The sequence below is a fragment of the Fibroporia radiculosa genome, assembly GCF_000313525.1.
Source record: "Fibroporia radiculosa TFFH 294 genomic supercontigs, scaffold206, whole genome shotgun sequence".
Classification (NCBI taxonomy): Eukaryota; Fungi; Basidiomycota; class Agaricomycetes; order Polyporales; family Fibroporiaceae; genus Fibroporia; species Fibroporia radiculosa.
The window spans coordinates 1-13,593 of record NW_012133181.1 but is presented as its reverse complement, the minus strand read 5'-3'; the positions used below and the strand labels follow the sequence as shown (position 1 = coordinate 13,593).

General features: G+C 52.3%; 7 protein-coding genes across 7 annotated transcripts; 3 read left to right on the top strand and 4 right to left on the bottom strand.

Moving 5' to 3' along the window:
- Positions 1-994: 994 nt before the first annotated feature.
- On the top strand, positions 995-2,387 carry FIBRA_00435 (uncharacterized protein; the record flags this gene model as incomplete). Its single annotated transcript, XM_012322331.1, has 7 exons — positions 995-1,034; positions 1,092-1,172; positions 1,218-1,278; positions 1,331-1,422; positions 1,478-1,531; positions 1,585-1,650; positions 1,699-2,387. The coding sequence occupies 7 exons, from the start codon at positions 995-997 to the stop codon at positions 2,385-2,387; spliced, it is 1,083 nt and encodes a 360-aa protein (XP_012177721.1).
- A 242-nt stretch (positions 2,388-2,629) lies between these two features.
- On the bottom strand, positions 2,630-3,391 carry FIBRA_00434 (uncharacterized protein; the record flags this gene model as incomplete). Its single annotated transcript, XM_012322330.1, has 3 exons — positions 2,630-2,790; positions 2,848-3,177; positions 3,247-3,391. 3 exons carry the CDS (start codon positions 3,389-3,391, stop codon positions 2,630-2,632), a joined length of 636 nt encoding a protein of 211 aa, XP_012177720.1.
- A 1,423-nt stretch (positions 3,392-4,814) lies between these two features.
- On the top strand, positions 4,815-5,732 carry FIBRA_00433 (uncharacterized protein; the record flags this gene model as incomplete). The annotated part of the gene is made up of 1 exon (XM_012322329.1): positions 4,815-5,732. The coding sequence occupies one exon, from the start codon at positions 4,815-4,817 to the stop codon at positions 5,730-5,732; it is 918 nt and encodes a 305-aa protein (XP_012177719.1).
- A 519-nt stretch (positions 5,733-6,251) lies between these two features.
- On the bottom strand, positions 6,252-7,304 carry FIBRA_00432 (uncharacterized protein; the record flags this gene model as incomplete). Its single annotated transcript, XM_012322328.1, has 1 exon — positions 6,252-7,304. The coding sequence occupies one exon, from the start codon at positions 7,302-7,304 to the stop codon at positions 6,252-6,254; it is 1,053 nt and encodes a 350-aa protein (XP_012177718.1).
- Positions 7,305-7,723: 419 nt separating this feature from the next.
- Positions 7,724-8,521, bottom strand: FIBRA_00431 (uncharacterized protein; the record flags this gene model as incomplete). Its single annotated transcript, XM_012322327.1, has 3 exons — positions 7,724-7,933; positions 7,986-8,200; positions 8,251-8,521. 3 exons carry the CDS (start codon positions 8,519-8,521, stop codon positions 7,724-7,726), a joined length of 696 nt encoding a protein of 231 aa, XP_012177717.1.
- Positions 8,522-8,799: 278 nt separating this feature from the next.
- FIBRA_00430 (uncharacterized protein) lies at positions 8,800-11,062 on the top strand (the record flags this gene model as incomplete). The annotated part of the gene is made up of 6 exons (XM_012322326.1): positions 8,800-9,062; positions 9,117-9,665; positions 9,728-9,788; positions 9,847-10,395; positions 10,454-10,901; positions 10,965-11,062. The coding sequence occupies 6 exons, from the start codon at positions 8,800-8,802 to the stop codon at positions 11,060-11,062; spliced, it is 1,968 nt and encodes a 655-aa protein (XP_012177716.1).
- A 726-nt stretch (positions 11,063-11,788) lies between these two features.
- FIBRA_00429 (uncharacterized protein) lies at positions 11,789-12,834 on the bottom strand (the record flags this gene model as incomplete). The annotated part of the gene is made up of 4 exons (XM_012322325.1): positions 11,789-12,066; positions 12,126-12,289; positions 12,361-12,566; positions 12,619-12,834. The coding sequence occupies 4 exons, from the start codon at positions 12,832-12,834 to the stop codon at positions 11,789-11,791; spliced, it is 864 nt and encodes a 287-aa protein (XP_012177715.1).
- Between the last annotated feature and the right edge of the window lie 759 nt (positions 12,835-13,593).

Genomic DNA, 13,593 nt, shown 5'->3' with positions numbered 1-13,593 from the left:
TGCCTGTGCTTGGCGTACGCCCAACAAGACGAGTTCTGCGGAACACCGAGGATGCTCGTCCACGGTAAATTATTCTGTCCGGATGCCCGACTGAAGGCATATGATCAAGTTGCTCGGGCGAAGAAGGATACTTACAGGCCGTTCTTCAGCATTCAAAGTCACCCGTACAACCCATGAGGCTGCCGTACTGGCTGATCAGCCATTTCCTGGATCATTTGACCTTTCGTCACGGTCCCGTTTGACTCTGCGTCGATTTGCGAGGATTTGCCTATGTTAGTCCGAGTGCGTTTCCTGCATAGAACCTCATGACGCACAATGATTCCTCAGGCCCGACCTGCGGGATTCAACGACGCAAGATACAGCTCGACCGCAAGATCAGCAACAAATTTACCAGGGGTGTAGGACCTAGGTCGTCGCACTTCGTGGATAAACGAAGTAACTGTTGCTGCGCCGAGTGACCTTAATCTCAAGTACTTGTCGGTTAATTTGAGAAAATGCTTCAAGGGTTGAGCAGCCTCTGTACACGCTAAGTTTCAATGTGGGGCGATTATCCACAAGTAACCGTGCAAACCGACATGCGACGATAGCGGAAGACGAGTGGTTGAATTGCATCTTGTTGAACAACTTGGTTTCCATTGACTCGGAAAGTGTGGCTTGTGTGCCACAAACAAGCCACAGCGGACGTTGTCAGGAATGTGCCGAGCTCTTGGGCGCTTGAAACACAAGCCATTGTTTTCCCGCTATTGTTGTTCCTCGGTAGACGTCTCTATATAAACATGCCCACCCACTCGACGGCCACTCGTGGCCCAGGCGGTCTTTGCCTGCTTACATTTCGACGTCGAACAACATCTCCATCAACACTCTATTTCTTTCTACGTTTGTGGCTCTCCTGACGTCCCGGATCACCTTTAGCTTTGGCGCAACGACCTACATTGCTATTTAATCCGTGCTACCGGTAGAGCGTCCCGTAATAAACCCAACCACCGCTTTTAAAATGCGCAATCCACTCGTTATCTTGCGATATGTCCTCCACGGTATGTTTCCTCATCAATTCCAAGGTTTGAAAGGCTCAGGACGATAAATCCACATAGCCTTCCTTCTTTATTTGAACATCCTGGCGATGGGCTTTGCAGCCTGGAATATTGCTGCGCTGAAAAGTGCTGGAATAGGCGGTATGTGGCAGTTCCTCTCGTTGACTGGAGACTAACTTCGCGCAGTGAATGGCGCGTCCGCCTTTGTCGTCTTCAATGCTTGCTGCTTTATTTTGTATGCCGGCATGTACGTGTATTTCCTGCTCCACCTTTGGTCCACTTATGTATTGTATTTGTAGATGTTTGGCAGAAGCATACTCTCCCTCGCTGTGGAATATGAAAGTTATGCCTGAATGTGTTTGGATTGGTGCTTTTGGATTTTTGCAAGTTGGTATGTTTACGTTTCATAATCCCTGTTGCATCTTCACTAAGTTCTGTGACCTTAGCTTCTGCTATAGACATCACGATTTCTGGTCCTACCGCAGCCTGTGTCCCCGAGAGTGAGCTGCTTCTTCATCGATGCTCGTTGGCGTAATTGAGTCTGGTCATACAGCTAGTTTAAGCGCATGCGCCTCTTCGTCACTTGTTGTTGTCATTGTCTGGATCTCAAGCTCTATACGTATGTGATTGATCATTTTGTCCCTAATTCCATCTGACTGGTCGATAGTACTATTCTACTTTTTTGCCCTGGTTGGCATCACAGTGGTCCATGTAGGCTCCCATCCAGCTGTCTGGGCTTCTCCGATTTCTTCTGTATCTTGGTTCACACCAGAGGAGAAAATTCAAGGTCACAAGTCCAAGGACATGGAGAAGGGCGAATACGAAAATCCTGCATTCAAAGCCGATGAGGCAATGTCAGCCAGACCGGTATCCCGAACACAAGTGCAAAGCGCTAGTCGTTTTTCCATCATGAAAGGGTTTACCATATCTGCGCCGCGGTTCCAGAATGCGGAGGGATTCCGTCCCGCTTGGGCGAAGGATGTTAATCCGCGTCGGGGCGTTGACTTACCATTTGCTGCCAAACCGAAAGTCCCGACGGTCAAAGATAGGCTTCGATCCTATTGGAGTGCATCCTCGACGGACTCAATGCCCCCAGTTCCTCCGAAGGCATACACCAACACTTCACGATACCTCGAAAGATTGGACGCAAATAGCGATTATGTGCCGGATACTGGGAACGAGTTGAATCTTCCTGTTATTACCCCCTCGCCAAGTCGCCCACTCTCGTATGGTATTTTCCCTGAGGACGTGCAAGATCCAGATGTGCCCATTCACACCTCCCATCGTTCCGAATGGATTACCGCGCACGATAACCGAAGGCCGGTCCAAACCATTCCTCCATGGAATCGCTTCTAAGCTCTTTGTATGTACCAACGAACTGATTGACCAGGACGATGTCTGGATGTTGCCACGGTCAACACTGATGTATCATAGCGGTGTCTCCCCATTTGTATCCACCAGCTTAATTCCGAGTCTGACACTGTAGAAGTATAGCTTTATAAAATATTATAGATTATCTCCACATCTTGGGTGTGATGGAAATGTGATAAGGGGTACACGTCGTGAACGTCGTGAATCTCATTTCGACTAGGATGACATTAGGCTTGCTCGCTTTCGAGCAGCCTAATCCGAGCACGCAATTTCTTGTTATCCTCCCGGGTATCTGCAAGAGCTACCATCAATCCTTCGAGCTCTTGGCGAGTCTCTTCAAGAAGTCTCGCATTCTCCTCTTCAATTTCGCCGGCGCTGACAGCAATACCTGACACATGACAATTGTACGACGACTGGCGACAGATACGACAACTGTGACTCGCACCTTGTACCAGTTTGACAAGACGCCACAGACGAAGGATGATTAGTAGTGAAGCCAGCTCCCTCTCACGCCCGCGAAGGACGACCTCGAAGACAAACGTGGTGATGATCACCACGGCATCAAAGAAATGCAGTGATGAATGTGTGATGCGCGAGCCAGGCGTGTAGAACCTTGGCCCAAACGACCATATGGTGATGGGTATTTCCACAAGGAAGAATGTCGTGATAGCGAGCGAGATGTGGGAGAGCACGGTAAGCCATAATGGCTGGGTTTCTTCGTCGGGCATGCATGTTTCGTTCAGGAAAGTGTAGCTGAGATCGGCGAGCACACATGCTGAGTCAATCAAAACCTATCCAACGGAAAGCTGTCAACACCAGGGTTGACAGCAGGAGGAAAGGATACACGCCAGAGTGATGACGGCTTTGTGCAGGAGTCGGGACTCGAGGAAGTCGGCGGTGCGCTCTTTCCAGGTCGCGTACTTGCGCGGCTGAGCCTCAGCAGACTCATCGGTGCTGTAAGACGGCAGAAGAGGGTCCTGTTCCGACATGACCAGGACCTGAGTTTGGACAGACACTGGACAGAGGGCGGCGACACTGAGACGACATTAGCAGGGCAGTGCGCCACTGGTGTGACATGCGATGCGTGACATCGTGTCACTGAGCCGGGCCTGTGCCAAATATATCTCATCCTCCTTCTTTGAGCTCCCTCAAGCATCTTGGCAAAGCCGTCATGCACTCACTGCATCAGTCGCCACCCGGCCGCCTACAAGTACCATTCTGCGTTCACTCTTGTCATCACCGTTCAGTTGGTCTTACAATCAACACGAGCAGCACATCGACGTCCACCAGATGTTGGCAATCGTCGTCGTCGCTGTCCTTTAAAGATCCTCTGTCGGAGGCCTAGCAACGCGGCGGTGCACGCGACTGTCAAAGCTGTGATCAAATCTCCCAAGGTTTGGTGACGCGTCATTTGACTCGGATGTCTCTGATCCGGATATTAGCGTACCAGGAATGATATCTACACGCTCCATCTCGGGACAGGACACCCCTCCCCCTTCGTTCGTTCAACTTTCGTTGGGCCTTGACTGAGTCGGCCCCTGGTTTCTTTCTTCAACCCCTGGTGGCCTTTCGTTTCTTGGGACCCCTGGCGGCCTTTCGCTCTTTACCTGGTGTATAATTTACATTCGCTTTTATCTCGTTTATTCTCTTTGCTGCTATGGAGTGGTGGTCTTTCTTTCGCAAAGTTCGAAGAATTAGTTTTGGTAAGTTTCAACGTCGGGAGACCATACTGTCTGTTTATCATCTGCTGCAGGAGTTGTTGCCGTCGTCTGTCTTCTCTGGGCAATCTTCTTGTCGGTGTATTTAGCTCGAGAATGGAAGCATGCACCCAGCGTACAACGTGAGTCAGTCTCGCTTCTCCCAGCAATACATCGCTTAAAGTAAGAAATTGAAACAGGGATCATTGTCCTTGTGATGGTCTTAGTGTACATATTCTCATCTGTGCTGCTCTATCTTATGTGAGTTGGTTCCTGAATGCGATTGGCTACTTGCCTGAGCCGAGTTGGGCGCATAGGGTCGTTGTGATCTTCCACCTCTGGCCAGAGTTTTGGCGGACAATTTTCTTGTTCGGGCTCCACTTAGGTACATCTCGAGGTCATTTTCTAGTTCGTTCGCTGTGTACTCAATTTTCCAAATCTGGTACAGGAGTTGCCCTACCACTGTCACTTTTAGGGCGCTCCTTCAACTGTGTCGTCTTCAGTGAGCACATTGTCTACTTGTTTCCCTCTTCAGAGGATCGTGACCATCATCATTTGTAGATTCAGCTGCGACCTGCACGAACGTCTACATTTTTGCCTTATCTATCGTTTGGAGTCTTGTTGTATTTTGTGCGTTGTTTTCCTACCTCATTCGCATGTCCATAACTGATCAGGGTGGCTTCAAGTTGTATTACATGCTGTCGCCCTTTGTGTAATGTCCGGTATTCCCATCCCAGAGCCAGAGGCGGACCCTGAAGAGGAATTTATACAATATGCAGTCAATGTGAAGGACGACGTCGAGAAAGGGGCCGAGTCACGAACTTCCCGCTCTCCTGTCTCTCATGCAGAACGACTTCGAGCTGTCCCAGCGCGACTGGTGACAGTTAGCCGTGATTATGGCGTAGTCGGAGATGCCTCCAGCGTGCATGGAAGTATCAGCGACCTTCCGACACTGCCATACGGCATGTCCTCCTTGGACGGATTCATCAAGCCAGGTAGCCCTGCACCTTCGTATTCCTCGGAAGACCCGTCACGGGAGCGATTTGTTCAATTCCCATCTCGACGGGCACGCCCACTTTTGTTGAACCAGAATGTCGCCATTCCCGCCACCCCTACGAGACGAGATACTCCCGACTCCATGGCGTCTGTGTCAACTCTTGGCTCTCGCGAAAGTGCACGCAGCCGCACTGCGGATGTCACCAAGCTGCAACGCCCCCCTCTTGCAGTAATCGCTGATCATAGGAGGTCGATTTCGACCGATTCGCTTCCTCTATCTGCTGTTCCCCCACAATTGCGACCTCGTACCCCTGCATCCCACCGTCATTCACGCTCTGACGCGTCTTCGATGTACTCCACGTCTGAGCAGATCATCAGCATGTACACCTCTTCCCGTGCAGTTCCCAGAACGCCAACTTCGGTACATTCAATTACTGCCAGTCTACTCTTCATGGAACCTGGTGATTCTAGAGCGCCGTCGCCTTCTCAACACCAAAGGAGCGGAAGCAACGCGAGCCAGCGATCCTATCTGGTATCTTCAGGGCTCAGTCGCCAGCCTACAGCCAGGATGCATCTGCCTAATCCGTTTGTGCCCATCGAGGAGGTGCCTTCCCCGCCAGCTGGTTCCACACCATAAGCGGATCGATCGATGTACAGAGGTCCATTTAAATTCTTGATTTGGGGGACATTGTTCTATCCGACCGAATAACGCTACTACTGTCTCGCAGCCGGAGTTCGTCGCCCGTTGACTTGAACGGATTACGGATAGCGCATCATGAGCGTCAGCGGATACTGCTATCTATCTTGACACGGTCTTTCTTGAAGATGGACACCTTATTACGTGCCATATGTTCGCTTGTCCCAATCTGTATGTCAAGGGATGGATGCCACTAGGACAGCAAATATCATTATCGATTCTGTCCATAATGGCTCGGATCTTCGTATCAAAGACTCTGAAGTATGTATGTTCATTTGATGAGACTATCATAAATCTTCCTCAGGTCATGGATGCAGACAACGGCTTTGGTTCAGGGCTTAGCCCCATTGATGAGAGCTGTGAATATCATGATGGCCAGTAACATACATCTACTAAAGTAAGTAACATCCCTATACATAAGCATACGTATTCCACAAGATCCGACGATATAATACACGCTCAAGGTATGTGTACCCAATCTCTCGGAGTCCTCAGCACTTGGACTGTTCTCTCCTCCTCTGTGCCCACCTCTGTGCCCATCTCACTCGTATACTCCCATCTTGCCATCTCCGGCATCCCCATGAGGACACTCTCAACCCTGACTCCTGGTGTTGACAGGCCGTATTGCGTGCCCGCCTCGGTGAGGTAGAATTCGACATACCGACCTCTGCGGAGGCTTTGCCACCGTGCTGCGCGCCTGTCAGCCGGCATCCCCTTGCGTCGTTCCAGGATGGGCAAGTACGAGGGCAAGAACGCGTGGCCCAGATCTTTGACAAATGCGAAGATGGCCTCCTGTGTCTTTGGGCGCAGTGCGGCGACAGCATCGTCGGTGTCGAGGCGGGCATGTTTTGAGTCGGACAAGTCGCGGAAGAAGATGCCGCCAATGCCCCGTGCCTCTTGCCGGTGGCGGATGTAGAAGAACTCGTCGCACCAGTTCTTCAGAGGACGGTACAGGGCGGAGCCGCCGTGTGCGTCGCATACGCCTTTTAGTGTGGTGTGGAAGTGTCTGGCGTCCTCTTCATATATGTACGTGGGGGTGAGATCTATGCTGCCGCCGAACCACCATGCGAGCACTTTCTCGTCTGCGCCATCTGCTGCTGTGCGGTCCGTCTGAGGGGGTTCGATGACCTCGACGTAGCGCAGGTGCATGTGCACGCTGGGTGCGTGCGGATTGCGGGCATGCACGACGATGCTGATCCCGGTGGTGTACAACGGAAGATCTGATTGCGGGCTCTGGGGGATCGACGGGTGGGTGGCGCCCATTTGTTTGGCGGCGGTCGGGGTTAGGACGCTATGGATGGTGGAAGTGTTCACCCCGGCTTTTTCGATTGCCGTGTCCTGGCCAGGGCCAACCAAGACGCACGAAGCACCTCCGCCGCCTTGTGGGCGCGTCCATGAGTCGCGCTTGGGAACGAGGGTTGGATCCCGCTCCAAGAATGCAGCGACGATCTGTTCTTGTAGTGCGGAGAGGAACACCTCGGACTGCTTTCGCATCGTGTTGACCGGAGACATGGCGATGAGCGTTTCAAACGCAAGCAGAAGATGATAACCTCCCCGGACCTACTTAGGCCTCGACAATAATTGGAATTCAGGCGCGCAGTCATAATACGTATCGATCTCATTCACCCCGCTGATCATGGCTGATAATAACCATTAGACTTGGCTGTGACAACAAGAAAAAAAAGAGTTCAAACGATCAACGTTTCACATGATGCAGCGTTCGATCCTAGACCCTGGCTTCCAAGTTCCAACTGGCTTCAAGAGCCCATGTCTCAAACCGCTGCCATCATTTTCTGATTGAAAATGTTCTCAGCTCACTGACCAGTTCTGGACTCGGGTCTCGAAAGATGGACATGTTGAAACCCTAACCACAGGTTTGTCAAAATGACGTTGTGGAGGTAAGATACAAAGAATTCAAAATGATCACCAGATCAACCTATCCTCAGTCCCAAGCCGAATCCTGCGATGAAAGATGCCCTCTGCTGGAAGTCGGCTGTTAAGAAGTCAATAAGCCACCGGAACAAGGAGCCGACACTAGGTGCCCTCTTCTGCCCGCTCGCGTCCTTGGTATAGAGGAGACTCTCAAAGCGCGACGACGCCCGCGCCCAGTCTACACGAATCAGAGACATGGATCCGAGATACTTTAGCAGATCGTGGTCAGTAATTATCCGCACAGAATTCCAGTTCACCAACCTGGAGCAGTACAAATACGCCACCAAGTACGAAGGCGAGAGCCTTGGCACCTTTCTTGACGAAAACGCCGGCACAAATTCCCGTTATAGTACCGAAGGAAAGCTCCAGGTAACTGACGGAGGATGTTGGTGGTTCGGGAAAGGGTTCGGGGGATGACAAGGGTGCTGCACCGCTGGGCGAGGAGACTGGCGGCGGAGAGGTCCTGGCGGCAACGGCTGGTGCACGTATGATGAGTATTCCATGTGTGTGAAAAAGAACCACGTACGTTCACAGAAGATGTTGGGTGCCGCGTATATCGAGAGCCCAATGCCGACACTGGTTACCCCTGCAGCTTTGCATATAAATGGAAGCGAAGTGATGCGCGAGCTGAGGTTCATAACGCTCATAGAAAGGGGTTTGTGAACGGATAGGGTGCTCAGTTGTAGAGATATATTTGAGCGAGTGGGCAGCGACCATAGTTGTCGTCGAACAGACGGCTGGAAGATGCTGGAGCGAAATTCTGCTCCCATGTAGCGAGAAAAGCCGGGGAGAAACATAGCTCGCATTGCTATGATGTGGTATGGCCAGACAAATAGATGGCTCTGCAGGTCGAAGTTGTCGAAAAGGAGCGAGGGGAGCGGCGGGTTGTTGCAGTCGAACGACGAACACAACTTGCTTGAAGTCGATCAAGAATGACGTCACGATACGCGTCGTCACATGTGACATGCACTGAGCGGTCACGGATCTCGCGAATTTTTGTGACCGCCTTTCGATCCGCTGAGTTTGCGGTTCTGAATCTGTCTCTGGCCATTCCTACTTCTGCTCGAGAATAACTATGGGTCGCCGTGCGAAGAATAAGCAGGGCCCTCCTGAACCCTTGGAGAATTTCCATAATCTGACCGAAAAACCGTCTCTCAAAAAACTAGGCAAGCGCAAAGCCCAGGATCCCGAGGTCAAGGAAAAGAGACCTACAAAGAAAGCTCGCGAGAGTGATGGGAGTGTATCCAAGAGGCGTAGCAAACCCACGCAGAAGGAAAAAGAGACTGAGGAATTCATTGGCGATTTAGATGACTTGGGTGCTGACGGTCTGGATATCGAGTACGTCTAAATATATTACTGATTTGCTCTGTGTAATTTTGACAAACCCGCTAGGGATGATGATTTCCTACAAGGGCCTGTCCAAGAGCTTGATCTTGGTTCTGGCGACGAGGAAGAGATCGAGCTTGCACCTTCAAAAACGAAAGGAAAGAAATCAAAACAGCATGAACGACCTCTGAAAATCATCCCGACAGGCTCGGATGATTCTTCTAACTCAGATGAGGATTCAGAGGACGAGGACGGGCGGATCACGATGGCAAATATGGAGGCGCGGTCTAGGGCTTTAGACGAAAAGGCAGCGCGTGAGGCGGAGCTGGACGCCGAGGAGATGCAGAATGCTGCTTTGGTGGGCGAAGAGGATGGCGACTTGGCAGATGCAGATGACGACGAAGACATGGACGGCGACGGCGATGATGGTCAAGAGGCCTTCCACTTACCCACTGCAGAAGAGAGGGAGGAAGAGAAGGCAAGCGGAGGTCCGGATGTTCATACTGTCCAGCGCCGTATGCGTGAATGTGTACGTGCACTCGGAAAGTTCAAAAGACTAGCTGAGAATGGCCGGCAAGTCCTCTTCCGAGATCTATCTGCCTCGTATACTCATTCGTATGAATACACTGAAGATCACGATCTGAGTATGTTCAACAACTCATATTGGATATCGCAAGCTACTATGGATACAATGAGTTCCTTACGGAGAAGTTGTTCCAATTATTCCCAGTTGCAGAGGTAGGCCGACTTCATGCCTAATGGCAACGAAATATCCTGATGGTACTGACATGCACAGGCCATCGAGTTTTTTGAAGCAAACGAGGTCCCTCGGCCTGTAACGATCCGGACAAACACCCTCCGCACACGCCGAAGAGATCTTGCCCAGGCGCTCATCAACAGAGGCGTCAACCTTGAGCCTATCGGGAAGTGGACAAATGTTGGCCTACAGGTATTCGAGAGCAGTGTCCCGATTGGAGCGACGCCGGAGTACCTTGCAGGCCAATATATGCTACAGGCCGCGTCGTCATTTCTTCCCGTTATCGCGCTAGCGCCGCAGCCCAATGAGCGCGTTCTGGACATGGCATCTGCCCCCGGTGGAAAGACAACGCACATGGCTGCGCTCATGGAAAACACGGGTGTGGTATTTGCAAACGATGCGAAAAAGGCACGAACGAAGAGCCTCACAGCCAATGTGCACCGATTGGGATGTAAGAATGTGGTCGTGTGCTCTTATGACGGCCGTGAATTTCCCAAGGTGATGGGCGGTTTTGACCGGGTGCTTCTGGATGCGCCATGCAGCGGCACGGGTGTTATCAGTAAGGATGCCAGCGTCAAAACGAATAAAGTACATTTTTACAACACACTGGATTGTGAAGGACGCACTGACATGGTCTTCTTGACAGTCCGAGCGCGACTTTGCCCTTTTATCGCACCTTCAGAAGCAGCTTATCCTCTGCGCTATCGACAGCGTGACGCCAGATTCCAAGACGGGCGGGTATCTCGTCTACTCCACGTGTTCGGTCACCGTCGATGAAAACGAAGCGGTCGTCGATTATGCGCTCCGCAAGCGGCCGAACGTAAAACTCGTCGACACGGGCCTGGAGTTTGGCCGCCCGGGGTATACCAAGTATCGCGGCAAGGTGTTCAACGAGAAGGTCAGCCTGACGCGGCGGTTCTACCCACACGTGCACAACATGGACGGGTTCTACGTCGCCAAATTCAAGGTCGAGAAGCGCATAAAACAGAAGCCACGTGACGAGGATGAGCCCGTGGCAATTGGCGTGGACGGCGAGCCGATCGCTGCGGAGGATCTTGCGTTCGACAGTGAGGAGGACAAAAAGTACATGGAAGGTGCGTCTTCGGGTAAGCCTGACGGTCTCCTCGTTCTTACACCGTTCTGTTCAATCCATCTAGCGACTCAGCCGAAGAGAAGGAAAGGGAAACGATCACACGGACCTCATCGTTCAAAGCCCGTCGAGTCTGCTCCCATGGCTGCCGAAATGGCTGCATAAACTATCAGCATACGGTCGTATCGTGCGCCCGATTGTGGGCACAAGTGATGTCTGCCAACGTCGATAGTCTTTCATTTCTGGCGTTCGAGATGCATGGACTTTGGAGCAATTGGATCTCGTGTGCTGCACTATGCAGAAATCATTTGTCCGGCCGCATGAGAATGTCTGCTAGCCTCGTCATGAGAACCTTCAGTCGCACGCGGAGAAGAACACCGATCAGACCATTCGAATTTATAATGTATTTCATAGCAGCAAAGATACACCCACGTTTTATCAATGCATGCGAAATCTAGATACAGCAGTACGTAGGGTATGGTATGATGGTTAGATGGTATCCGGAGCCGGTGCGCGATAGCTTATACATATACAACCCACTCGAATCAAAGAAGACGGGGTGAGACACCCGGCGCTGAGCGCCGATGACACACTTCTATCTTTTTAAGGTGAGCTTGCGCCATGTGAGTGTGAGACGTGAACTATGATGGGTGGCCGTCGCGCCATAAAAGTGCCCTAATACGTGTTTACCTTCCTGTGAAACAAGAACAGGCAGAGAACAATCAACATGACGGATGTGGACATGGTACTGTGACCGATGGAACGCACTGATACTGTCGCCCGCAACCACAAACGCCCGCGCAAGCTCCGGCGAGTGCCAGCCAGAGCGCGATGGTTGCTCCCAGCGCTATCCATACCTGTATGAACGCAATCACGAAGCGGTACCGGCCATCAGTCGATCATGGCGCTTATATCGCATTTCGGAGACAGGATGACACGCACCGCATTGCCCCAGGTGAGGGTCAGGATGCCGTTGGACTCATTCTGCACTCGGTCGCGGACAACGGCGACGAAGATCACATCCGCGAGAAACGCGACAGTGGTAACAAGCATGGAGAGAAAGCCAATTGTGAGTGTGCAAATAGAGGCGCTGCGAGATATGCCACCATCGGGCCGCCGGCGGATCATGAAGAGAGAGATAACCCAGGTGAGGAAGGCCAGTCCGCAAGCTGAGACGATGAAGAGAGTCGGATCAGAGAGGGACGACGTCAGCGGTGCAGAGACGCACCGATGGGGTGTAGGACCAAAAGAGCAGTGACGGCCCGGGAGATGGTGCCGCTGCTGAGGTTGATACCAGAGACCTGAAGGGCACTAAGGATGGAGTTGTTGAGGTCGTAGCCCAGCTGGGGACTGGAACACTGCGCCGTGGTGCCGATATTAGTGCCGAGGATACTGGTCACACGGGCACGACGCGAAGATCGCCATGAGCAGATATAGACGGACTAATGAATTGGAGTGCTCACGAGACGTCGACGGGAGAGACGCAGTACCCCCACACGCCAAACCATGCATTGCCACTTGGACTGACCCCGGAGACGGAGGAGGCGGGATGGGCGGTGAGATGAAAGAGGAAGATGGACTTGATGATGGGCACAGAAAGAGAGACTAGGAGCAACAGAATGAATGCAGCCAACAGCAGCAGCGACGTGAGAGCAGCAAGCATCTTCGACTAGGTTACGCAGAAGAGAAACGAGTGGAAGGGGAGCACAGGCAGGGAGCACCTTATACAAGGACGGAGCGTGGACATCGCGCTGCAAGTGGAGCCTGCGGGGACAGAATGACGACAGTGCGGTGAGGGGAGGATGCCATGGTGTATATGAGCGTAGGGCGAGCGGGGGCGTGAGAAAGCGGAGGCGGGAGGTGAAACACGTCGGCGGCGCAAGTCTCGATGCGGCGGTCGCGTCGCCGCCTGCCCGGAACAGAGACGGAAGCGCCATAAGCGAACTCGCTTCGGCATCCAGACGCCAAGCCAGTTCCCTCCAGACCAGACCTCCCGCCCACGGGTCCGCCCCCGCCCCTCTCCCTGCCACCGAGCGCAGCGTGCGGACGCAGGGTCGCCAGCAAGCATGCCCAGTGCGCAGACGACGACGACGACGACGACGACGAGCTAGGGATTTACCGTAGGTTACGTACAGGGAGGGCGGGCATGGCGCGGGCGTCCAGCTTCGATCTCCCCGTCACCTTGTGAACACAACATTTTCCCACACGCAAATTTTATCTCCTGAGAGCCATGTCCCAGCTGCAGAATCCGCTGCAGAGTCTCAGCTCGCTACACGCGCAGCCATTGAATCAACACGCTCGTCCTAGGACCTGCATATGTTGCAAGGCTCGGGCTGGGTGTGCAGCTGAGGACGATGTATGACTCAGCGCAAGTGGTTTCAGCACAAGCCGAGGCGTCGCCTAATCGGGCTCGTTTAACGTGCTCAGCCCAAAAACAGTTTAGCCTTGTTTGTCCGCATCCTCGTAAGGATAAGAAGGCGCGGAGCCCAGAGCTTATTCTCGCCCTATCTCTTTCTCTCTCGCTCTCTTGCCTTCCCTGCTCGTCAGGTTGATTCAGCCTCTCTCTTCTCATATACCACTAATGTACGTTTCTTTCTTTCTATTTCGTATCTCCTTCAACCTCATTGACGCGTCTTTTTCTTTCTTTGTTTTTCCTTCGACGTGTCGCATCTCCCCGTTGCAGTTCTCGTCGTCAA